At 38.0% G+C, this 25,511-nt stretch overlaps 1 protein-coding gene across 3 annotated transcripts in view; it reads right to left on the reverse strand.

Annotated features, from left to right (window-relative positions):
* TBC1D1 (TBC1 domain family member 1) overlaps window positions 1-25,511 on the reverse strand; it is a 105,628-nt gene that overhangs the window by 42,306 nt on the left and 37,811 nt on the right. The window contains exons 2-10 of one of the 3 annotated variants that reach the window (XM_086464088.1): window positions 18,428-18,961; window positions 15,219-15,308; window positions 11,395-11,499; window positions 10,631-10,763; window positions 9,118-9,209; window positions 7,358-7,468; window positions 4,652-4,780; window positions 2,436-2,522; window positions 443-732 (exon numbers count right to left, since the gene is read on the reverse strand). In XM_086464088.1, coding sequence (XP_086320214.1) covers window positions 443-732; window positions 2,436-2,522; window positions 4,652-4,780; window positions 7,358-7,468; window positions 9,118-9,209; window positions 10,631-10,763; window positions 11,395-11,499; window positions 15,219-15,308; window positions 18,428-18,961 — 1,571 coding nt within the window. Of the gene's footprint in view, window positions 1-442; window positions 733-2,426; window positions 2,523-4,651; window positions 4,781-7,330; window positions 7,469-9,117; window positions 9,210-10,630; window positions 10,764-11,394; window positions 11,500-15,218; window positions 15,309-18,427; window positions 18,962-25,511 lie in introns of all 3 variants that reach the window. The other 2 variants (XM_086464089.1, XM_086464090.1) reach the window with 2 other exon arrangements.

Genomic DNA, 25,511 nt, shown 5'->3' on the forward strand with positions numbered 1-25,511 from the left:
GTCAGTTTTGTGTGTTATTTTAAAGTCACACATGAATTCACTAACCAGAAAGGTTTTCAGCATCACAAATGTTACTGGATTTTTCTCTATTAACAAATGACAAGAAGCGGCATTTATTTATACTGCTCGCAGATCAAAACAACAAACACTAATGAGTATTGCTTGCAAAAATATAATCGAACCCCTTAGGAGAAATCCTGCGCTGTGCTTACGCTCAGTTTTGCGTCATATACCGTGGAACTACACATCTCATGTTTTCTCTCCCCTGTGGAGCACATGGGGCTAAAAGTGTTTTTAAACAGAATACCTACAAACCTCCAAAGAGTGACACACTGCTGTGATACAATTCTTATCCATTAAAAGGACATACCGGTATGCAATTACCATCCCCAAATATGTCCTCAACCAAACAGAATCATAGCCTGCTTTTACTAAGTCTTACTTTCTTTTGTGAGGAGTCTCTGTGCTCACTGAGTGATACCTCATAAGTTTCCTCTGGGGAACAGACGGCGATATTTCAACAGGTACTAGAGATTCCTGGCTTTCTGTTGGCAAATGACTCAGTGTGTTTGCTCGCCTCCGAAAGCTTTGCTGAGGTAACGTAGCAGACTGCTCAACAGGCAAATTATCTGCATTGCTGGAGAGATCACCCACTGATCCACCGGTCTTGACAGCGCTTTCTGTAGGAAGCGCAGGAAGTCTGTCTTTCTCCTTTTCACACAACGGTGGTTCCTAGCAGTGCAAACAATAAGGTTATCAACACATGGGTTTAGAAACAGTTCTTGAGGTTGCAGTCCCGTGTCATTATTCACATCCCACAAAGACCTGCTTCAAACTTGTACATTTTTATTATGATAGCTCAAAGAAAGTATCTTTGATGTTTTTTGTCTTTGTTACTAATCATTTAGGTCAACAAATCACAGTCTCCATTTCACAGAGAAAAAGTAATTTTAAGAACAATTGGATTTTACAATATGTTGAACTCAGAAGAAATGGGGTCAGAACAGAACAGAGGGGTCAGGTTTGTAACAGTGACAGCAATGAAAAGGGTGGCATTTCAGAGTACTGTATATTTAGCAACCCATCTAACAATATAATATTCCTCATCTATCTGAAGAGTCACAGGACTTTAATCCTATGACTAGACGCCTGTTTCAGTCCAAACCCATGCATTTTTCTTCGTTCCCCACCTCAAGTGTTTCCTGCAGAGTCAGCCATTCTTTCCAAAAAATAAGCAGGAAGAGTAGACTCTTGACTATCTGAAGTCAGGAGTCCGTAGGTGACTAGGCATCAATAGTTGCTTCCAAGTCTGCAGAGTACTCAGCTGCCTCCAGGGAAGACAACTGGCTTCTTCTATGCTGTTTGTTTATATTGTGTTATTCAGACTAAAGGCTTTCTAACCATGCAAAGGAGGAAATTACCGCACTTCTTGTTTTAATTTTACGTTTCTTATGAATGCAACCCTGCATTCACAGTATGTACTTTCACGTCTGAAACTAACCAGATGAGGATCAGCAGCAAGGTAATTACCGCATTTTGTTTCGTTACGCTTTGTTGCAAGATTCAGATGATGTTATATAATACTTTATTTCACCTATATAGACTCACATGATAAGATACACACATACAAAATATATGTTTATATACAATACAAGGCATTTCTAATTCAAATGGAGACCCAATTGCACCGCTCGTTTTTTTACAGTGCGAGGAACAGCATGAAAGCAACTTGAAACTTCTGGGGAACAGAAACACAGATTTACTACGTGTCCCATCTTGTCAAAAGGTATGGAAATCTCCAGTGAAACTCTACAGATAAACAGTATCTTACATGTCACCACTGTATTGACATGTGACTGCTATTTCTTAGCCTGAATCTCTGTTACCAGAGTAAACTGGGAAATTGCTTTGTTCAAGTTGTCCCTCAGAGGACTCACACACATTCTAACATGTTACATACATCTAAAATGATTTGGGTAATCAACTTGCAAGTTCTAAAACACTTAAATATTGCTTGAAGCTGGGGAAAAGCAAAAAAAAAAAAGAAAAAAAGACAGACAGACAGACACCGGCTTGCAGGCAAGAGGCTGCCTGCAGCGAATGCAGCCCTGTCACCCTCAGAGAGACTCAGCACAGGAATAAAGACACAACCCTATGGATCAGCAAGTGGCAGCAGAACTCTTACAGGTAGGAAGAAAAGGACATACCTACCCTCCCTACTCTGTGATACTGTTTGGCTGTTCTGGGGTTTATCTCTTCTCACACATAACCAGTTAGCTTGTCTACTTCCAAAAAATTAACTAAACAAAATGCAAGATGCTAGAACAGAACAGTTACATGAGCAATTGGTAATTGCATTTCACATCTGACTAGTCGTTTCAGGAGATACTATCGGAAGTTTCTAAATATGTACATTCACCCCAGGCTCTACTTACTTTGCCTGTGCTGCTTAAGGTACCGGACATGGAGCTCTCCAAATCCACAGCACCAGAACTGTCCAGGGGACCTCTGGCTTTACTGCCCTGTAGAGATAAAGCACACCAGCAGTTAAGATTATGATACATGGGGCATACCAAAAAAGATGTGTGTAGCACAGTCAGAATCTGTAATTTTCAAAGACAGTATCAAATTCAATTTCCTGAAATGCCTAAGAATAGCCTTTGCCCCTGTCAGAAACAGGCTTCATTCAGGACAGTCATTGACATTCTAAAGGACCCTGTGGAATTAAGGAATTCTCAGGGGCAATTATGTGCTTTCCATGATATGTACATAATCACAGACTGCACGCATGTACCATAACTACTCTTAAAGTATCTCCTGTATTCCAAACAGGAAATTTTCACACTAGTTACTTCTTACCAAGATACAAAGAAATGAAAAGGCTGTCTATTACAAAAGACTTAAAATCACACAAATTTAATACATAGCAAAACATAATTTCTGGTATTATCATTTCAATGCCTACAAATTAGAAAGCATAAATATTTTTGTATCATCTGTCCAACAACATTTTTCTGTAATATGTTCGACTAATGTTTTTATGCAACCAAGAGAAATATCAAGAAACCTACTGATGGTTCCTTATGTGCTAACACAACTATGGAACTCCTATCTTCCTCACCTTAAATGGTATTATTTTTTTATGTTCTGATGTTAAGGCTTATGCTCTCTTTGAGCTGTTATTCCAGGTAAAATATAAAATGTTATCATTATTCACAATAGTGACTATTCTCTCCTTGAAGCTCAGACAAAATGTTTTGCCTCTTGATCAAAATAAAGAATTTCCATCAAAACCGCCATGACAGTGAAAATGCAGCCAATATACAGCTGTGCTTATAAGAAGGCATCTTATGCCAGTCAGGACAAACTGGAAAAAAAATAGAACAGTAACTACTATTGTTAGTGCAACAACACTAACATTACGCTTCACATCCAAAAACACACACACTAGGATTTTATGGGGGTGAACTCTAGAAATGCTGACTGAGAAGTAGTGGGGAGATCTTAAACTAAAAATCCTCTCTAGATGCATAATTATAGCAGGGAGAACATGCTCTTGCCATCATTTGTTTCATGCGAACAGGTTAGACACGATGTCTGAAATAAGTTTTGAAAGCCTAGTTCTGTCACTAGAAGTGGCATGTCTATGAGCCAACAAACTGTACTAGATTTTGCTTCAGTTTAACTGTTTGCTGATAAGAAATAAGAATGCCCAATTTTTCTTCCTTAATATTTGTTGTTTGGCATTCTGTCAACTCTTTTTTTTTTTTTTTTTTTTTTTTTTAAAGGGAGAAGGTCTGATTTTTTAATCCTTTGTCAAGGATACTTTCCAAGTACCCTATTATTTTCCTCAGACTTTTTCCATGCAGTGCAAAACAAAGAATATTTTGAATGAGAAGGCATTCCACAGATTTAAGTAATGCTTAAACTTGACATCTGATTTGTTTTCTTAACTGCTGTTGTATGCTTTCAGCAGATATTTTCAGCCATTTGTTCATGGTAAACATTTTCCTAACATGTTTTCTTGGGGATCACTATCACATAAGAGCTCAAGTTTTTCCTGCTAATAGGTATTGCTAGACACTGTTTACAAAGAATTTTACCTGATGTGATATCGCATAAATGCCTTCATATTCTTAACGCCTTCTCAAGTTCTTCACACTCCTAACATTCAAATAATCTCTAGCATTTAGAAGTTCAGATGCCCCATTATTCAGCAGTTCTGTTTCACTAACAAATACTATCTCATTAGGAATACTTAGTTAGTTCCCTAATAATTTCCTTCTACATAAAGAGAAGTGAATAATTATAATTATTTTTTTTTATTTTTTAAATCCTAAAGAGAAATAAAATACAATGGTCATTTTTTGTAAGTTCTGATGCTCAACTTCATATTAATTTTTTGAAATGCCTATATACACTATTTCTTATCTAGCAGTTAGTTTGCTTCTTCTATGATTTGGTATTCTTTCTACCAAAGCCCTGCTTTGTTTTGTCTTCTTCTAACATGTACACTCAAATATTTTTGTCACTGTGTCTTTAATAATCACCTGGCTACAACCTGGAAGGATAACAAATATGACTTTTCTAACACTCAAATTAATAAAAAAATGAAATTATGTTCAGAGGCAATAAACATGAAGATACTTACACGTGATAAAATACTTTCAAATGATTCTGTCAGAGATCTTTTTGCTTTGTTCTTTAACATATCTAATCTGAATCTCGGAGCACCGCTGGGCACCTCATTTACAGCATTCTCAGCAGGGGGTTGTGAAGTCTGCAGGTGTTTAAAAAAATAAATGCGAAATACTCAACATGCAGCAGAATCTCAGTGAACAGTCTGAAGACTTCTGTGACCTGAATCAATACTTTCTCCTGGCGTCCTTGGCTTTTCATGGCTTTTTCTTTACTAATACTTATACTGAAGTTTAACAACCTATCCTAACATAACACCAGGAAATCTCTTAAAGGAAATATGTTGAGCGTAATAGCATGCTTCAGAAGAGTTGCCATTTTGATAGGGATTTATGGCTGTGCTGACACATTTTCTTTAATGCCAAAGTACAATTGTACAAACTCCAAATGTTAAAGTGTAACAAATTAGAGATTTCTGATGGATTTACTTTTCTTCAGCCAAGAAATTAATCAAAATCAATGAAGCTCATAATTAACAAGAACTCTGAGGTGTCTCCATTATACTAAAATGGGGCTTTGTAAGGGCCAGGAAGACGTATAACAATCTAACTCTTCTATATATTTCACCAGTACAAACACTTTAAAGCTAACAGTCTACTGAGAGTTTTGCTTTTTAAATGAATATTTCAGTCCATTTTTAGTGCTTGCAAAGACCAGCATAGTGAATACGAAAATGACACTAAGATGCAAATATTACCATCCAAACTTATCCCCTGCAGTAGAAACAAAACCACAGTTTTGAGTGTTATTTTTGGGGGTTCATCTTGATGCTGCCAGGCACCGTAGCCTGGTCCTGATTTCAGAGATCTGAATGCTTGATCTATGTAACTATTAGCACGTGGGCAGCTGAATAGCACATCATCCCCATCACCAAGCGGCCAGTCCTGTTCAGATACCATTTTAAATCATCCTATATCTGGTATGGCAGAGTTACAGGCTTCTGTATTTTCTTTTTATCTTCACTCATCTCATCCTCAAAGGGCAAATCAGATGCCGCCTGCTGGTATGTTGTTATGAAAAGACACTTATTTTGAAAGCAAATTTTGTTAAATAAGATCCCTATACCAGTATCAATTTTCATTTTTTCCTCCCCTGATTTAAATATTAAAAGAAAAAACCAGGGATGAAAAGCATGAAAGTCAGTACCTACATAGAAAAGAAGGGAACAGGGACATCAGGATGTCACAGGTTAATGATTGTTGAGACAAATAACACTGCCAGAGTACATGTTCAAAGGTATCTGCTATCACACAGCTCTGGAGATAAATTATCAGAGTAAATATAAAATGTTATGCTAAGACAAATGATGGGCTGAGGGCATGTCAACTCCATTCTTAGAGCACTGGCATCCTTGCAAGTGTCAGATTAACCAATTTTGCTTCCAGGAACTGAGCAAACAGACTGCAGCAGGCCTTAGGAATTTTCAAATCACACTGAAGACTTATTAAGATATTATCTTGCTTCACACATCCCTATTTTCAAGCCATTCGTGACTGACAACTATTTGATCATCAGCTGGCATTAGACAAAATAAAAATATTTCAGGTTTGATGACAGAGGACCTCAGGCAATGTTTCTTCCTCTCATGCCGTAAGAACAATCCTTTTTTCTTAAAAACATATTTCTGGTGAGATGCCCGAGACAAGAAATAAGAGAATGAGATATGCAAAGTTTTCTTCCTGCTTTCTCAGGGAGGTCCATAATTAGCTGGTAAGCCATAAAAGTAGAAGAGATTAACAAAGTCAACAAATAGTAAATGAAGACTTGCTGCTATTTCCCCAATTTCTTCAAGAGTCTAATTAGTCTCCGTATATTCATTTCCTAGTTTATATCACAAATGGCCAATAGTCGTCATCACAACGGAATTCTGGCCCGCAGTGGTGGGACAGCCAAGATTTTTAAAAGGCTCAAATAACTGGAATTCAAAGTTTCCAGAAAATGGGTGCTGATCCTCTTTTAAACACAGATCTCCTCAAGGTGTCTGAAGTTACTTAGTCACAAACCAAGACATCCAAAATCATTAATCCCTTTCAAAAAATGTTAATTGTGCTGCATAAATAGCAAGTTAAATAGCACTGATGCAACCTGATACAGAATGAAAGGTAGCTCAGCTCTTCGGAAATGGATGACAGTCTCTGCCGCTGCTCCCGCGGCAATCCTGCTCAGCTACTCCCCCTTAAGGCCACTTCAAATGGTGGTTTGCGCACAAGAAATAACTTCCAGTTATCAAGCAAACGTCTTTATCAAGGATCAAATCCAATGTGTTGTCAGAACACTGACTCACACAGACAGCAGGATGGCAAATGCCACAGATCGGCTGAAAGCAATTACAAATTCATTATATGCTCTCTCACATGCATTGAGCTTTCATTGCAGTGAGAAGAAACAAACAACCAAATTAGTGGTCTACCTCGTTTGCATCTCTGCCTCCCAGGCCTGAAATCAGACTGTACCAGGCAACTCAAAATCTGAGATACGCCTGGTTTGGCATATGGCAATAGCTTACGAATCGTAAGTAAAACTAGTGCTCACCACTGCCTACAGTTTGAAGTTCCAAAATGCCAGCAATGGAAATTTGCTTTTGGAAAGATATAGAAAAGGAATGCAAGATTCTTTCCTGGCTCCTCCTTACGTGAACTAAAACCGAATGATTACTTACCTGTTTTGCTTCTCCAACGTGAACATGGTCCTTTTGTTTTTCTTCATACATGTTTCTCAAAAAAGAGATAACCAACTCATTCTCTTTTTGATCATTCCTTGGTCTTAATTTCTTTAATTGAAAACACCACAAGCACAGTAATTATACATTTGTATTAACAGCAAATATTTACTCTTTTCATTTTGTGACTCTCAATACATGGTTAGTGTAAGAAACAAGTTCAACTTGGTTAATGCTACAACTCCAGTCCACCAGAGGACACCAGTGTCCCAGGCAAAGCAGCAACACAGCCAGAGAAACACCTGACCTCACTTCATACATGACAGAATTTACATGAAAGATAAAGGACAACTGTAGAATTATCAAATTGCCACAAGCAAATAAGGACTTTAAAAAATATTTTTGCCAATTTGCTTTTGATGCAAAGAAAACCAAAACACTGTAGTTCTGAGTTTGCAGCACACAGGAAGTACTGTCTTGCAGTTACGATGCACAACCCTTCTTCTAGAATTCCTTCTCATCGGACAATTCATTTTTGGAAAACACAGGTATTTTAAAAATTAGTGCAGAAGATGAACATATTTGTCTCTGCTGCATTCTATTTCGATCTGAATTATTGCAAGAGAAAATGTTTTTAAAACAACTTACTATAAAACCGAATCCTAGAAATCTAACCTTTGAAAAGCATATGCTGTTTTAAGCCTATTGATGTACTGCAGATGATACAGTATGAATTAGCTAATGCCAGAGTAGCACATCAGATTAATAAAAATATCCTTAGAAAGACAGTTATCCAAAATGCAAATCATGGTTACAACATACTGTTGTATGCATGGAGCTGCAAGAATGCGACAACTAAAAATTCAGGCAGTTCAATTCAAAAAATCAGCTGAAAAAGATAGGCAGGAGAGACATACTTTACCCTTGGTTTTATCAAGTTAAATGTTTGCAGACTTTCACCAGAAGCAATTAACAAGTTTCCTAGTGACTATGAGAAGCTCTAGACTGTTAAAATGTGTGCGGAATACTAAGAGGCAACAATGCCAGCTAGCTGCTGTATACCAAGAAATTACTTAGGTCATGGTATTGCTCCCACAGAGTAACTTCCAAATTTGGTACTGGATGACAAACTGCCACATGGAAACACACAAAAAGACTGAAATGACTCAAGAGAGGAAGGAAACATTATTTTTAAAAAAGTCTGAAATTTCCTAACCTTCAACAGTGTGCCAAGCCCAAAGCCATTTCCTACAACGTTCATCATCTGTCTTAAATCCACCTATACTTTCCTCTGTGCTAAAATGGACTTCATTCAGAAGATAGAAAGTTAAACTTTTTTAGTTAGTTTGACAAGTAGTAAGATCTAGGATAAATTTTAGGCAGAAAATTTTCTGATCTGGGAATGTTACAGTAATTTGTTTCAGTCAAAGTAACAGTTGAATGTTCTCACAGTACAAGTTACTGCCTTCACCCACAAAAAATGTGTGCAGTTTTACTCAGCGAGAAGTCCACATTTTCATAGAAAGCAAGTAGTATTAAAGGAAGAAAAATAAGTAAAATAAGCCATTTTCATTAAAAGACAAGTTTTTAACAGCTGTAGAACAATAATGATCTTGAAATCAAAGCACAAGGTGGTTACAGTCTATTAAATAAAGATAATGAATAATTCAACAAAAAATGAAAATAACTTTGGTGCTTCACACTGATGTTACCAAAAAACATCAATTGCTTTAAAATCTTGTAGGAAACAAAGAGCTTACCTTAACCTCTTCAAAAACAGAGGCCTGCTCCTGATTATTTAGTGTTGTTATATGCTTTTGTAGTTCTAGTTTAGTCTTAGAAGGGTGTAACCCTACCAAGAGGAACAAAAAAGAACAAATCACAGGGTCAAATCTGTCAGAATTAATCAAGCACTCAAATATGCACACAATTTAAGCCAAAGCTCGTCAGTTATTCAAGCTGGCCCATTGCATTGATTTCATAACAGGGCATTAGAAAGAACTCTAGGTTAATTTAAAGCTACTTCTGAACTCATGTCTTTAAAATGAGGGACACGAACTCTACGATGAGGAGATTTACTGAGCACAGACCAGGATTATACTCTTAGCTGAAGATTCCATTATCACACAAGATAAATGAACCCACAATCTACCGCATTTTAGCAGACTGCTTTGTTGGTGTTCTATGCAGTACTGCTTGGATTTTGCTTGTGGTATAAATATAATTCCCATTGATTTTCTCCAATTTGTATGCCTTGGCCTCTTCTGAAAAAGAGTAAATTTATTGCATGTTAGTGAAGTTCTTGCTTTGCCTCTTGCTGAAAACATTTATTGACAGTCTAAAGCAGACTACCGTCTCATTCAGATTACGTTTTCTGCTCTCATCCTGGATTAAATTCCTTTCCTCTATTTTCTGTGGAAAAACATCAAACCATCAACAGTATTTTCTACTTCAGTTTCTGATCATGGTATTCCTCCTTCAGAAGCAGATGATACGATTAACCAGACAGCATGATTAAAGGCATTAAGAATCACGTGCCTTTAACAAATTTCTCAAAAATCATAGCTAGCTGAAGACCAAAACAGAGTGAAAAGTAGTTTTGGAAGTCCTCCAGTTTCATCAAATTAGTACTAGATAGGTTTTAGTCCAACAAGCTCCTGTCATGTGATCTGACAAGCTGCTGTTGCCCTTTATTCACCCCAGGCATCGCTTAAATGAACAAAACCTAACTGTAAAATTTGCTGAAATGCAAAGAGTATGGGTTTTTTGTCTTGGCATTGTTTTCTGAGCAACAACTACAACTCTAAGTACCGCATTTTCATGAAGGAGCACAGATTAACACCAAAAACATGCATATTAAAAGCATACTGTTTGGTTCATGTTTAGTGGTAGTGTAATGTGAGTATCTAAGCGGATTCAATAGGACAGCAGGTCATAGCTATTGCAGCATATACTCTTGAGAAGTTGCTTACCTACAATCCTCTGTGTTTATATGGCTAATAGAGCCAAGTCAGCTGCAATTCACTAACATTTAGACTCTTAAAATTGAACTAGAATACAAGAAAGGAGCTTAACTTTTGTTAGAAAATTCTTACTACCTTACAGATAACTTGACATTGCAGTCCTCTAAATAAAAAGACTGGCTTTCAACTCTCCATCCCAAGTCCCAAGCTCTTTTTAAGCATTCATTCCCTTAGAGTTTCACATGTAAGACTGTCCCCTAATAAAATTGTTAGAAAAAAACATTTAACCAGAAAGTTTTTTAAACCTCACCTTCTATCTTTTCACAAAGTTTATGCAAGCTTTGCATAGGACATCCTTCACAGAGCTGGGGTTGTGCCTTGGAATTTTGTTGCACAGCAGCTACGGTGAAAGCCTGTTTCAATGTCATCATGATTTCATCAACCTGAAAAGAACAGAGTGCAAAAGAAGAGAATTTCACTCCCCTACTCAGCTTCTGTTTTCCTTAACATAAACACAACAGTCTTTTAGAATTATACCGCCACTTGTTTGGGAAAGTGCTTATGATTAAAAAGAAAAACTGTTCCCGTGCTGTTTCTTCACACAAACACACAAGCAAGTCAAAACTCATCATGAAATATCTCTTCCAGGCGACCCAATTTTATTACTATGGTCTAATAAAAGATACTACCTCTATCCAGAAACCTCTTCTTGTCTGTGAAAAAAAAAGCTTACTCCAGCTGTGATGCACTGGCCTGACCTGAGCACAGTAGTGTAGTCCTGATTTTCTGAACACATACACAATGGAAAAAGCCTCTTCCAAAACAGAGGCACACAGTCTCACTTACTTTGTGCCATGAAATTACGTTTTATTGGATTTTAAATAGAATTTTAACTTCTGCATTCAAAACAAATTAAAAGTTTCTTTGTGGACTGCTATGTTAGTTACATTTTTCAAACAATTATATTTCTAAGTGAAGCAGGATTTGAAGATATTCAGCAAAATACAGAGCATGGAGCAACAGAAGACTTTTAGGGCCTAATATTCTACTAGGCTCTTCTTTTCTTTCACTTACCAGTGCTTCATCTGTACACTGAAACACATAGCAAACAAAGTGGAAGCCTCCATTTTCTGAAGACTCTCTGCAGATGAACCCAAAGTGATCCACATGTCTAATTCCCTAGCACAAAAACAACAGTAATGAAGCAGTCATATTTACTTTCCATGTTTTGTACCTGTATTTTTTTCCAGTAATAAAAGCATGAAAGGCCCAACAGCATTACAGATAGGTCACACATCTCTGTTATAGAAACATTAGTCACCCGGCCATTAAAAATCTATTCTGTTACCAAACCTATTACTTCACAATCTTTTAAATTTCACTTAAGTCAGAGGTTGTTTGTTGGTTTTGGCTTTTTTTTTTTTTTTTAATTACTGACTTAAAATACATCCATTGGAAAACACAGGGATGAATAAACACTATTCAAGATGTATTTTACTCAGTATTGGAAACAGTGGGGCTAAAAGCTCATTCTGTTTTTCTTCTCTTTTTTTAAGTGGTCAACAATTGTTTTACATGTGTAAGAGCAAATCAAAGCTATAGTGAAAAATGGATAAACAATTTTTTTTTCATCTAAAGAAAAGATTGGCTAGTTAAAAAATACAAATGGTTAAATATATCACTTAAAGATCACTCATGGAAACATTTATTTCTCCTAAAAGGCACGGAAATTCAGGCACAATCGACTTGCATCAGTAGATAAACACTACATCCTGGTAAAATGCTAAGTAGGTTCTTTAATTTCTTGGAATTCTTTTCTTTTATGAAAAGACTTTCGGATGAGTAACTAGGTGATCCCAGCGCACATCTCCTCAGTGCACCATTATTGGTTAAAAAAAACAACCAAAACTTATCATGATGAATCACGTGCACAGTGGTACAGCCTGTTCACAGAAATTCAGTTACACTCAGCACCATTTTACTACCTTCTAGCTGTCCCAGCACAACAATATTAAAGTTGGGTAAAGAGAGGCAATAAGCTGTTGTATCAAAAATTATAATGATGAATCACAGTAAATCAGAAATTTCAGTGAAATTTAAACAACCTGAAGATGCCAAACAGGATTTTTTTAGGTTTGGGTTTGTGGTTTTTTTTTTTTCTTTTCCTTGTTAACACAGCAAGAATTACTGAATATTCTCTTTGTCTTTTTATCATGAAGAAAAAAATTTTAAAAAGCATTTAAAAAGCATAAAAAGTGAACATTTCTATAAAACAGAATGGCTAGGTGTCCCAAAAAAGAACATGTTATAGCATCAGATATTCTTAAGCAATCCAAACACGTTGTCTGTTTGAAATACTAATAATAAACCTTCAGAGCATGCCAGTTGAATGAAGGAAAATAATTTAACGTATACGGAGATACCTGGTTTGTTGCAGTGTGACAATTAACACATAGATAACAACGGCTTTATTACACAAACATGAGGCACTAATATGGCACGAGAACAAAAAGATGAGAAGGGCATTCAAATGATGTAAAGCCTGCAGCTTCTCCAGCTACACTGGATGTCCAAGCTAAGCATTTTAGGAGGCAGTTATGTAATAAAGCAAGAACAGGCTGATGCAACCTGCAGACTCTCTCCCTCCATCATTCACAGCACAGACTTGTACAGAACGCACTGAGTCCCCTCTCTAACCTCTCAGCCCACGTTTCTTCTTCTGAAAGCCCAATTGCTATGGTGGAGGGAGCCCAGCTGGGATCACAGCTCTGCCCACGAAACTGTGAGGTACCAAGAGCTGACAAATGCTCTTAGCTGTTTCAGGGTAGCTAGTTCAGATACTGCCCCAGGACCACATACTTCTTTCGGCCATTACAATATCTCACTGCAGGACTGGGCCTTCTGGAAATTATGTACTGATTCTGATCTCCCTTATACTTTAACTCCGCTGCCCTCAAGAAAAGACTATTAAAGTTCTTGTGTGACCAAGATGAGTCCATAAGATCGTTCCATCAAGTCTTCTGTACATGTTTGGGGGAAAAGCCCTCTGTACCCCAATACCAGTATTTGCCCAACTGACATAACATCTGCCCAGTAGTACATTCTTCAGACAGGAAAGGATAATTCAATCGGAATCTCACTCCTACTGTTCTGAGGAGCACAACCTTCTGCTGACCATCAGGGCACGTTGCAAAGTCTACCTAACTAGCTCCTGCTTAAGCAGATGGCCTGAGGGAACATGGAAATAAAAATTTTTCTGTGATCAAGGAGTTCTCTTCAAAGCTCTTGATCTGACAGCACACAAACTACTTAAGTTTACTCTGAAATTTTCAAAATATGTTTAGTGATGAAAGCTATCCTCATCAAATTAAAAAACAAAGTAATTTATGGAAAAGAAAATCCAAAAAAGCTAGAAGCAAATAATAGCATATCATATTCCTTATATTTAAAAATGGGTAAATAAATCTACTACCAAAAAAAAATAGTTTTGCCCCAACATCATTAAGACCAAAATCTGTGATGCACTGAATAGACCTGCACTATGCAAGTAAGACAAGCGCAAAATAGTTCCTACTGCAAGAAGGAGTGGCAAAATTCACATCCTGGTATACTAGGTCTTATTCCTACCCAAGCTCCACAGTACAAAGAAGCATTGCATTGGTTTAATTAAAGATGAATTTTTAGTTAAACTAATGGGAACACCCATTCCTTAATAAATGTAAGTTTATATAATTATAGTTCAGGTTAATTTCTCAGAGGTTTAAACTAAAATGATACATAACAGGTTTTAAAGGAATTAAGGGTTATCTAAGGACTTCATCCTAGTTTAATGAATTAAATTCAACTTCCCCATTCACTTAAACTGAATCGAATCTGGTACACAGACGAACTAAATATAAATAATGCCCTACAGGACAGAAAACAACTAGTGAAAGACAAATCGCTGATCATGACACCGGTTAGCTAACAAAAGCAACTGGTCTATGAAATGTCCTTATGAACAGTTGTTTCAGTCTGCAGGTTGATATTTGAGCAACTCTCAAAGGAGAGTCCTCTGCTCCTGCACACAGAACGTGCCAGCAGTTACTGCAGCTGCCTATACAGGAGTGCTGCAATTGCCCGAGCTGTCCTGTGCCCTTGATGTGACGGTGACTGCTCTGCCCTCGCACCACTGAGCTGCTGCAGTAGCTGACTCTGAGTCACACGCCTGTGTAACCTACGCAACGCCAGTACTGCATCTTCACATGTGTAAGCTGCATCTTTTTCAAAACACCACCACTCAAAATACGTCATTACATAAATTGCACCCTCACATAATCCATGCAAAAATCAAAGTCAGAGCCACAGAAATGAGAGGCAGAAGGACAGGGAAGCAAACTGTGGCATAAGGAACAGGGATTAACAGTGAGTGAGGAGCCTCTGAAACATGCTTGCCCTCAGTGAATCACAGTACCTCTGCATGTCAGACATGAACTTCTTTTACACACGTGCAACTTATACTCCAAAAGTACATTATTTTTCAGATAGCTCTTACATATCATTTTTCTCCTTTCATTATCACTTCTTGAAAAATATGGCTCGGAGAATCCCAGATTTGCACAACTGTGAATCACACCCACTGAAATCTCAAACCAGAGCTGACCAGGGTGTTCCTTCTAAGCCCATATTATTCATCCACTGCATACAGAAGTGTCTTTATCTCAGAAATTGCAATGCAAAGCATGAGAAAAGAATGACAGTTTCACAAAATTACTGATTAACTAGCAACTTGTCAATAGCAATTACTGAAACTGGTGGTGTGAGAATCCATTTGAAATGCTAGGAGAGAAGAATACATGAGCATTCACAAGTGGAGAATATTTAAAGAAAAAAAAAGAAAGAATACACTGCAATCTTACCTGAGAACAAAAGGATATTTCTTTAAAGCTTTTTTCAATTGCTACTTTTTTTGTGTCAGGACTGATAAGGTAAACTTCAGACTGGCCAATCTAAAAAGAGTAAAATAAATAGCAGGATGATAACAAGTTAACATTACACTTCCTTTTGTCTCGCTACAAAAATGTTTCCTGGACATTAATCTCATTTTTTTTTCTACATGTATATTTAGACCAATTAGTATACTATTACCAGAGAAAGAGAGAATACTTAAACAACACTGATTTGGCATTCAGAGTTCTGCACATTACTGAACTGAGATTTAGTTTCACATTTGAGACAAGAGACTGAGAATAGTGTTTAATTAGATGACAGTAATATTATACTGCAAGTAACTTTGCACTAATACACTCCCTTTTCTTATTTTCTGCAGTCTTAGCACACACCACATTCCCAAAAGCTACTTAATGAAAAGTGTCCTAAAATTTAAATCCAAGTGTGTGCTCTACCTGTATTCCATCCAATTATTTTTTTAGGGGGTTATTTATTTATTTAAGACACACATAGCATTTAATTTAAAGGCTTTAACTCAAACTATACAAATGAGCTTACTGGAGTATATTTTCTAACCTAATTTAATCTGTAGGCCATTTGTACAGCAGTGCCCCAAAAGCTGATGCTAACTTTTGATGGACAAAGAGCATTTTTAAGGTGAAACTGTTGTTTTCAATCATTCAGCTTCTGGCAACGTCTTTGTAACATTTTAACAGATAAAATTTGTAACATTTTAACAGATAAAAATTAAATTCCTCATAGTTTCTAGCACATCAGAAAGTCTGCTAAGGACAAGTCTCATACCATGCTTCAGGGAAGATGAGTGGAATCGGATTCATTCATGAGCACGACTTAGACAAACCTGCCGAAGTTTCAACCACCACCAGATCCCAACAGACGCACATAAAAACATCAGCAGCACCAATATACCTGTAATTTCTTAAGGAAGGAGGAAGGGGGGAATCCTGTGTGTGAAAGGATCAGGTGAGATGTGCCACCTCTATTTGTCTAAAAGTGGTCCTATGCATTCCCCTTCTACCTCTTCTTTCACTTCGACCAGCCACAACAATTTTCCCCAACTCGCTGGTCTCCTTGAATTGTCCCTGGGGCAAGCGTTCATGTTCATGTGGCTATTCCTTCCCTAATACCTACTCAGCAGCCTCCTCCTGCTTGCTACTGCCTTCCTCTCCCTGCACCAAGAGGCTCCTTCTTAGCTCAGCCCCACATACTCCTTTCACACTTTGTCCCAGGGCAGCAGGGATCACTGGAAGCCAAATGAACAAGGGGGAAAAAGCCTAAAAAACCCTACCCCTCTTCTCCCCACCCCCCCACCCCCCTCCCCCCCAAATAGAGCCAGGAGGAAAGCATGAAAATAAAAACCCAAAAATCTTAATAAATTAGCTAGAAAAGCAGTTCTTCAGGAAGAACAAAATCATCACTCTCTAAACCAGGTGAGAAGAGTCAGCAGATAACTCATCTGAACACTTCTCACACCTCAATCACCAACCTATCTCTCCTGCAGTCCTGGGGAAAATCCAAGGAAGAACTTTAAATGAGAAAATACAAACACATTTTCTCCTCTGGATATAAAGTTACTTTTAAGCATTACATATGTAGCCAGACAGAAACTGATCAGCGAAGGTGAAGACCTGTGCACACTGCACGCATACTGTCACTCAGAACCTGCTGAACACAGGGGATGGCTAACCAACAAACTCAGCCCCGCCAGGAGCTGCTAGCCTGTGGATACCAGAGGCACAAACCACAGCTACTTCACTTCCTTATATTCAGCTGAATTTAGACTGGCTGAATGGCAAAAGAATACAGCTGTACATACTAAACAATATTTTCCCAGGCAAAAAGCAACCCAAGACAGAAAGACAGATCAGCAGAGCCCCGCAATTTGGAAATGAGCCTGTCAGCAGGTGACTGACATTATATTCACACTGAAGCTGCATGTGTCTTTGAGAACTGTTGCATCTATTTAATGTAAATTAAAAATGCACTCACTGGAGTATCTGGACCTAAGCAGTCCATCTATAATCTCCTTATCTCTGAAATATGTGCCATCAATTAATAATGGAGTCAGGATTTGTCTAAAAATTAGGCATTGTTATAAAGGGCACCTATATTTTCTGTGTGACGTACGTGCTCAGGGGAAGAAGGTAAGCTTGGAATTTTTTTTACCGGGGAACAAAATTTCTTTTCACCTTCTCCCACTTCTCTCTCTGATGCCAGTCTGCCATGACTAAATGGAAGTTTTAAATCAGGTATAGCTAACTCCATCTCTTCATGTGTGTAACTTTTTAGACACAACACTTTGGCAATCCTTCTTCAAGCAGCATTTCTCTTTCCCCCTCCAAAAAACCTGCTGTAACTGCACCCACTCCACTCTGTTACTGTCCTTAAAAACTCCCAGCCCCGACAGCTGCTGACAGATCCAAAATGACCTTATGACAGCCAGCCATTGCAGTATCAGCTCCAGGTTTGCATTATGTCCATAAGATACAAGATATATAGAATATGTTATATAGCTTATCTATTACGAGGATTATAAGAGGAGCAAATAACACATTCCTTACTTGTTTCTCTGGTGTTGAAAAATACTTTTGCTGCTCACCTATCAAGGCTAGCTACCCAAAAGCAGGACAGGAGTGGAAGCAGGTGTGGAGTAGCCTAGGAAGTTACTACACTACTGCATTGTTACACAGACATGTCGGCAGCAGGAATACCTGCATGAGTTACACTGCTTATCATGGGACATAAAGTCTACTAGCCCCCAGTCATGGTTTGGTCTTTCTGCTCTAGTTATACGTAACTCATTCGCCTGGAAATCTATTTCTGCTGTTATTAGTTAGTGTAATTGTACATACAATTTTGCAATTATATAATTACCTACTAACTTGCTGCAGCTTTCTAAAATCTGTTTTTAGAAGCCCAATGTTTCAGGTAGTGCTGTTTTAAACTATTTAATATAAACTTACTTTGACTAAGTAAAACAATTTACACTGACTGGTAATGCTTTCTAGAGAAACAGGCAAGTTTAAATTAAGCTCTGGTAATTGCAATTAAGTTATTAAAGAAGTAACTGCCATCTGTCAGAACATCTGCTTTGGTGTTTGCCACTCCAAACTCCAAGATGTGAAAACACCACCAAGAGCTGCAAATCTTGCTTTACCGTAAACAACATCGTCCGGTTTTCTGCAATGTCTGTTGGCTGCACAACACTGTGTCCATAGATAAGCTGACTTTTCAGGTTCAGTGAAATTGCATCCTCTTCAAAAGACCTCACAAAGTTGTTACTCCTATGGCTTCCCTCTTGCAAATCCTTCTTAAAAGCAAAGGAACGCAACCCAGGCTGAGAAAAGGATTTCCTAATTGGCCTTTTCTCCTCCTCTTCACTGACCAAGGGCTGGAAGACAGACCGAAATTTGTTGCTGAAAGAGAAGCCTCCAAAGTTATTGGCAGTTTCATGTTGTTGGGATGATGAGTTGAAATCTGTTTTTTTTGTACAACTTGCACGATTAAATTTCTCAATGCATTCATCTATGAGTGCCGGAGGTGCATTTTTATGTGCCACTGTCACCCGTCCACAGAACAGCACCTCAAACTTTTTGGCAAAAGGGTCTTCAACATCTGAGAGATTATTCTGAAACTCTTCTTGACGAGCAATTTTTCCAGCTTGTCGAATAGAGCTTATAATCTCAGGTACCTACAGGAGAGGAAAAAAAGCACACAACATTAGCATCTGGTGCTTTATGACAAACAAATTGCAACACTAAGAGGTGCTCCCTGTCGTTATTTTTCTGGAATGGCTAATTTGGTTTTGTCTTCTGAAAGGCCAGTGGAAGTGATCTTGTATTTGTCCAACAGACACATTATAGAGGTTTAACACTGACTAAACACTGACTAGATGAATTGCTCACTTCTCTTCCTGCCAGGAGTTCACCATCATCAACACTTTGTGAAAAGAGCTTCATCTCTTGTAACGCTCTGTGTTTTCAGTAAAACTTTTGCACCTGAAGGAACCAGTATAATGTGACAAATTCAAACTCAAAATAAAAATACTTCAGAAAGCATAAGAGAAGCCACAGATTAATTAATTAGGAAAGTTATTTAATCTCTGTTACTTTTTACTCCCTTCTCTTACTCAAGCATTCATGTCATGTAGATTAATGAGTCTGGCAAATTTTCTTTCACCTTCATAATAGCATATTATGTTGTTATGGCAGTTTGATGTTTGGGGGTTTTGTTAACTGTAAATAGACATGTTTTTTAAAGAAAAATATTAATTATTTTAGATGTTCATTTTTATTCTACCCTCCTAGATGATACTCTCAAATAATATTACTTCCACATACACTATCACTTGCAGGGCATCTGTATGAGAGAGCAGTCTGCTACAGCTGTAATTATAAACAAAACCCAAACTGACATATGATATATTTTAAGTAACAGTAAACAGTCACAGTTTCTGACATGGTTATAAGTAGGAACATGCATACGCTATCTGCTAAGCTGCTGCGAGGCCGATGCTTTGTTACATCCCACTGCTTTGGCTGGCCTAGGAGATTATGGCAGCAGCATAAGCTGGGGAAGAACCTTAATGACAAATGTGGAGCCACCATCTATGATTACAACAGACAATTCTGCCAACTTCTTAATTTTTCCAAATTTTTTTGAGAAAAATCCATGCTAAGTGTGCCAGTTCCCTGGCAAAACAAATTTCCTCTGTCAGGCATCAACTGGAGCTTGCTTACTTACAAGCATTTGGTTGCAGATAGTACAGAAAGAAGTCTGGGAGCAGCAAACTAAAACAGCAGCCCAGAAGAACCATCTCCTCTGTGAGAAAAGGCATCCCTAAACCTAAAGAATGCTTTGGAGACATGACCTCTGTCTTTTTCAGACACTTCTATGATTATCCAATACTTAAGCATAATGCAATAACGTACATAAACCAATGCAGGAAGCGGCAAAGGACTTAGAGGAAAAAGCCAGGCTGAACAGTGAAAATGGAATGCTTATATCCTGGGTGCTCACCAAGACCTACCATCAAGTAGGTTTCCTTTTATAGGCAAGGAAGCAGAGAGAGAGAGAGAGAAAGAGAGAGATATGCACGTATAGCCAGAGGATTTAAGACAATAAGTAACAGATTACAAAATAAATAAGTAAGAGGACTGAGGAAGCATTACTTCACCCTTGCGCGCAAGGCATGAGTCATCAGCTAATCACTCAGCAAAGACAATGGGGAAGAGGTAAGAAAAGCAGGGTCATGACTTCAGAAGTCTGTTCTCAGCTATGTCACAGACCAGTCAGAAAGCCCTGGGCTTGGGCAGCTTCGTGACTAACTTTTTAATCATACACAAGAACATAAGGGTATAACGAATCTTTGTTACCTCAAACAATATGCATTTGCCCCGCAGTGAACTCAAGGTTCACCTCAATTTTATTTACTTAATACTCCTTCAAAGAACCAGTTTTTAGTTGTATAACATATCAGGATGAGAGTGAAACATAAAACTTTATTCTACCAACATTTCAATTTGCAACTGCTTTAGCATTTTCTAATAAACACATTTTACTCTTGTGGGAGTGTCTGGACTCACCAGCCATAAGCAATTTTACTTCCAAGTTGCCCAGAACACACACAGAGACCTGCAATCCCACCTCTGGTTTTACTGAGGCTGCAGAGGCAACAGCGAAGGAATGAGGTATTTTCTGGAAAACACTCACTTTGTAAAGCTGGGAACATCAGCTCTCACCCAGGCGAAGCGTGCGACTATCTCAACCAGGGTTTAGCACCCCTAGTGCCACCCATGATGACAACTATAAGGAAAGTTTCCAGCAGTCCACGTGCTGCCACGGTTATTGCCGAGCTAAAGCCCAGACAAGGCGTTAGGGAACCATCACGGATGGGCAGTTATTGAATTTGATTTCTTCAATGTTTTTTGTTATCAAACCTTGGAGATTGACAAAATCGCTGTTCAGCAGTGGCTGGACTTCACATACAGACAGTAGTTAGAGAAAGACACTACATCACACAGAATTACTTTGCAGTGGTTAATAAACTTCATGTTCAAGGAGGGCCTAGCAGGCCTGTTGATGAAAACCAAGGGGAGTATTTATTTATTTTCACACATGTTAAGGCTCAAATTATATCATTTATAAGTAACAGCTGGCTTCTGTGCTACACTTACTGAAAAACACTGACTTCTCTGTTCCTGCTTATTAACCTAAAAAAATTCACAGCTTGTTAATATCATTTTATTACTTCTCATTAGGCAATCAAGGCAGTATTGCTCTAGCAGAAGCAGCAAATCACCATCTGACTTTCCTGTGACCCTTAGGTATGTTAAACATTAATCTCTTTTCATTAGTAAAGGCAACACGCCATGATGAATGAGAAAGAAATGAAATATGTATTTCCCTGGAACTGTTCTTAGCCTGAACAAGATTTGTGCTCTTTTCATCCGTCTGTACCTTTCCAGGCCTTTTATGCAAGTACCTGGAAATAAAGAATCCACACACTCCTGTATGTCCTCCAACCACAGCTCCCTCAGCAAACAGACCTGGATGCTGAGTACATGAAGATCAAGCAAACATTAGTTAAAAAAAAAAAAATTAAAAAAATGTGAAATGTAAATAAATATATAAATATAGTATCATTATTTCAATTAAATAAAATAAACAGTATAGGCTCTTTCCTGGCAAATGTTTATTAACCACAGCTGTAATTCTTCCAAACAGAGCAGCATGCCACTGGCTGAAGAGTAACCACCTCTCTTGCAAACCTCTAGCAATTAAGATGTAAACTGAATCAGGTTTTATGTTCTTCAATTTGTATCAAAAAGCAGCAAGGATCAAGTTGCTCCTGAATCAAGTTAATATTACTTGGAGTTTTTTAAAGGTTGTGAAGTTCTTTCTGAATATAGGAAAAAGTCTTTTTTATTGTAAGAGTGGCCACACGCTGGCACAGGTTGTCCAGAGAACTTGCAGAGTCTCCACCCTTGTTAGAAACAAAAACTCTTGACTGCACACGGCCCTGAGCAACCTGCTCTAGGTGACCCTGCTTTGAGACGGGGACTGAACTAGATGACCTCCAGAGGTCCCAGCTTGGTGACTTAGATACCAACATCTCCTATACAGACCCACAGGTAATTGTGTCTACTTGATCTGAACTTGCTAATGGGGGAGGACTGTTGCACACATGTATGGTTTCTTCCTGCTACGCAAATTCTCTTTTCTAGCATACTTCTATTCTTAAGTGTTTTCTGACTTGTTTTTTAGTGTAAATATACAATTAGTGGTTAAAGATTATTTCTGTAATCAGAAAAACAACTTCTGATGACCTAAAATTATTTCCCTAAACCCACAACACTAAGTATAGTACAACAGTGTAAGCAACAATGAAACTTTACCAAACACAGAACACTACCTTCTCACCACTCGCTCTGGGCCAAATACGACTGGTGAACAGAAGACATAACTGAAATGTATTAGGAAAAGTTTTTGCATTTAGAGTGTCTGAATTAGATACAGAAATAGAAGATGTATCCATAACCATTAAAATTAACACTAGACTGTTGTGATTTCTTTTTTTTAAGTATACTATGTTATTTCTGCTATGATGAGAATGTTTACTTTGCAGAGACAAAGCAGGGAATTGAAATGCTGAGTATTCTTGTAACTTGACCCTTGGGTAATTAAGCAAAACATAAACCAATACCTAGAACTTCTTAATGCACGTTAGTCTGTTACTAGACAAACAGCTACAGCTTCTACACCGTGCACCAAATCATGAGAGAAGGCAATAATTTTTAAGCGCACAGAGGTCTGCTGCATCTGAACTACAAGAAACAGCTTTTTCCCTTCACAGAAGGAGAAACTGCAGTTGCATTTTTTCCCTACACAACCAGAAGTCTCCCTCTAAGTTTACATGCAAGCATGCAGTAAGACGTCAAAGTCTTTAGCCTGTCAGTGGATTTAAGTGTGAGACACTATTTTAATTAAAAAAAAGCCCAGTAACAGCTGAATGCAACAGCTGCCTTTTGGTAAACAAGACCAAACTAAAAAAAGGATTCCCTGTTTCTTTAATACACAGTAGGCAGGAAAGCAAAGCACGCCACAGAAAAAGAACGGTTAACACATCAACTGGCCAGGACTGGGGTGGGGGGGAAGTGGGGTGATTTATGATTTTAGATGCTATGCAGTGTTTATACCTACAGTATAAATGTACTGGTTTACACCTACCAGCCCCTTTATAAGGCTTCAGGTCAGTGAAGGGCGCAAGGACAGGCTTAACTATTTCAAGGGAGTAGGTAGTTTTGTTTATAATTTAACAGACCCCTGTTGTCACAAACTGCTATTATACAACAGACTGCATAAATTCTTGGAGACTGAAAACCATTAGGGTCAGATCTTGAGTTGAACCTCAGAAGGTCTCACACCACTCTGGCTGGAATAGAGCCTTAAAAATCTTTCTCAAAGCTCTTGAAACAAGTACATGATTTCATTAAGTGAATTTTGCCTCTCTCCTCAAATATGAGAGGGCATCCGAATTATTTTCAAGTGGTTTTACTCACCTTTTTTTCTGACCACAGAAGGCTCAATAGAATATGTCAAGAAGTCAAACATACTGTTGCTGTTAATATCTTTCCTTCTCCTTTTTACTGCAGAGTGCTGCTACAAGAAAAATAGGGTCCACTGCTATGTATCTTGGGAGAAGCCATCTAGTTGGATTAGGACAGACAGCAATATTTTTGTCACCCCTAAGGTATCATGGAATACTTTGTATACTACTTTGTAGTAGAATAGAAGAAAGGAAAATAATTTTTGAGACCTACAAAACATATACAAAAAGATGATACAGCAAAGTATCTATTTGCATTTTTAGAAGACTGCATAAAATCTTTTATTTTGGTAGTTTGTATGTACTAAAAAGCTGTTCATCTGTTTTCAGCACACTTCTAGCAAAACATCTGTTCAGTAATAAAACAGATCAACACCTCCCATCCTTATCACTCCTTAAACCCACACTAGCGGTCAACCGACTTTTTTGAACAGTTTTCTCCACTCAATGGATTTAAAGTTTGACATTTTTAGACCTAAAGCATTTTAATTTTTATATTTCACTGAGTTTTGATTGGTTGTTTGGGGTTTTTTGGGTTTTTTTTTTGGTTTGGGTTTGTTTTTTTTTTTTAAATTGAGATACTGCACAATTTCTCCTTTTAGAATCACAGAATAATTTAATTTGGATGCAATCTCTGACAGTGCAACTCCCCACATAAAGCAAGGCAAACTTTCAAGTTAGATCCAACTTCAAACCTAGGTGAGACGCTGGGGGTCACATCCAGCTGAGGTCCAAGTAACCCCAATGACAGGGACCCCACAACCTCCTCTTCCCCATGGGAAATCTAGACCTGCCAGAAAAACAAGGGAGAGACACAATGATCTGAACTTCCTTTTGTGAGAAGACTTGCCCACTACTTTAACCAAAGAATGAACAAAAAACTTCTAGCACAAAACCACAGACTTTGGTCTCTCACTGAAGTAAAAAAAAATAAAGTTTTAAAAGTGACAGAATTTCCTTATTCTTCAGCATTAGTAGAAATTCAAGGTAGAAGAGAGTAAAAAAACTTTTCAAGTTAATTTCCATTTCAGTGAAAGACCTATATTCAGGTCTTATCTCAAGTGTCTTCACAGGGTTTTTTCTTCTATTATCTTGCTTGGAGACTGCTCTACAGCCTCTTACACCTTGCTGACTTTCTCCAGTTATTAACTTGAATTCTCGTTTTCCAAATTTTCACCCCTTGACTCCTAATCAACAGTTCTATGGAGTACTTTAATTATTAGCTTTCTTCCTTTGCTATTTGTTGACTGTTATTCCTCCCACAAAGCCACTTTCAAACTAAGATTGAATTCAGAAAGAGAGGCAGAAAGTTTATAGTTACTCCAGTCCCTGGATGATGACCATCTTTTGCAAGGTCCCATCAGTTTTTCTGTGCATAACGAACGCACCACAGGCGGAGCCAAAGTGAGATTCTTACCAACAGCTCCCTAAGTAATTACAATCGGTGGGTGCATGGACAGACCTTCGATCCACGACCACATTCCTCAGTGCATATGATCCAAAACTTTGCTGCTGTATCCTCACTGCTCATAAAACAACTATGAACTGTGCCACCCACCCTCAGCAGCTTCTCCACCTGCGCGTGTCGGTCTAGCTCATTTCTCTCTACAGTACCTAAAATGCACCAGTTGTC

This window comes from Leptosomus discolor, chromosome 4 (assembly GCF_034619465.1).
Source record: "Leptosomus discolor isolate bLepDis1 chromosome 4, bLepDis1.hap2, whole genome shotgun sequence".
Classification (NCBI taxonomy): Eukaryota; Metazoa; Chordata; class Aves; order Leptosomiformes; family Leptosomidae; genus Leptosomus; species Leptosomus discolor.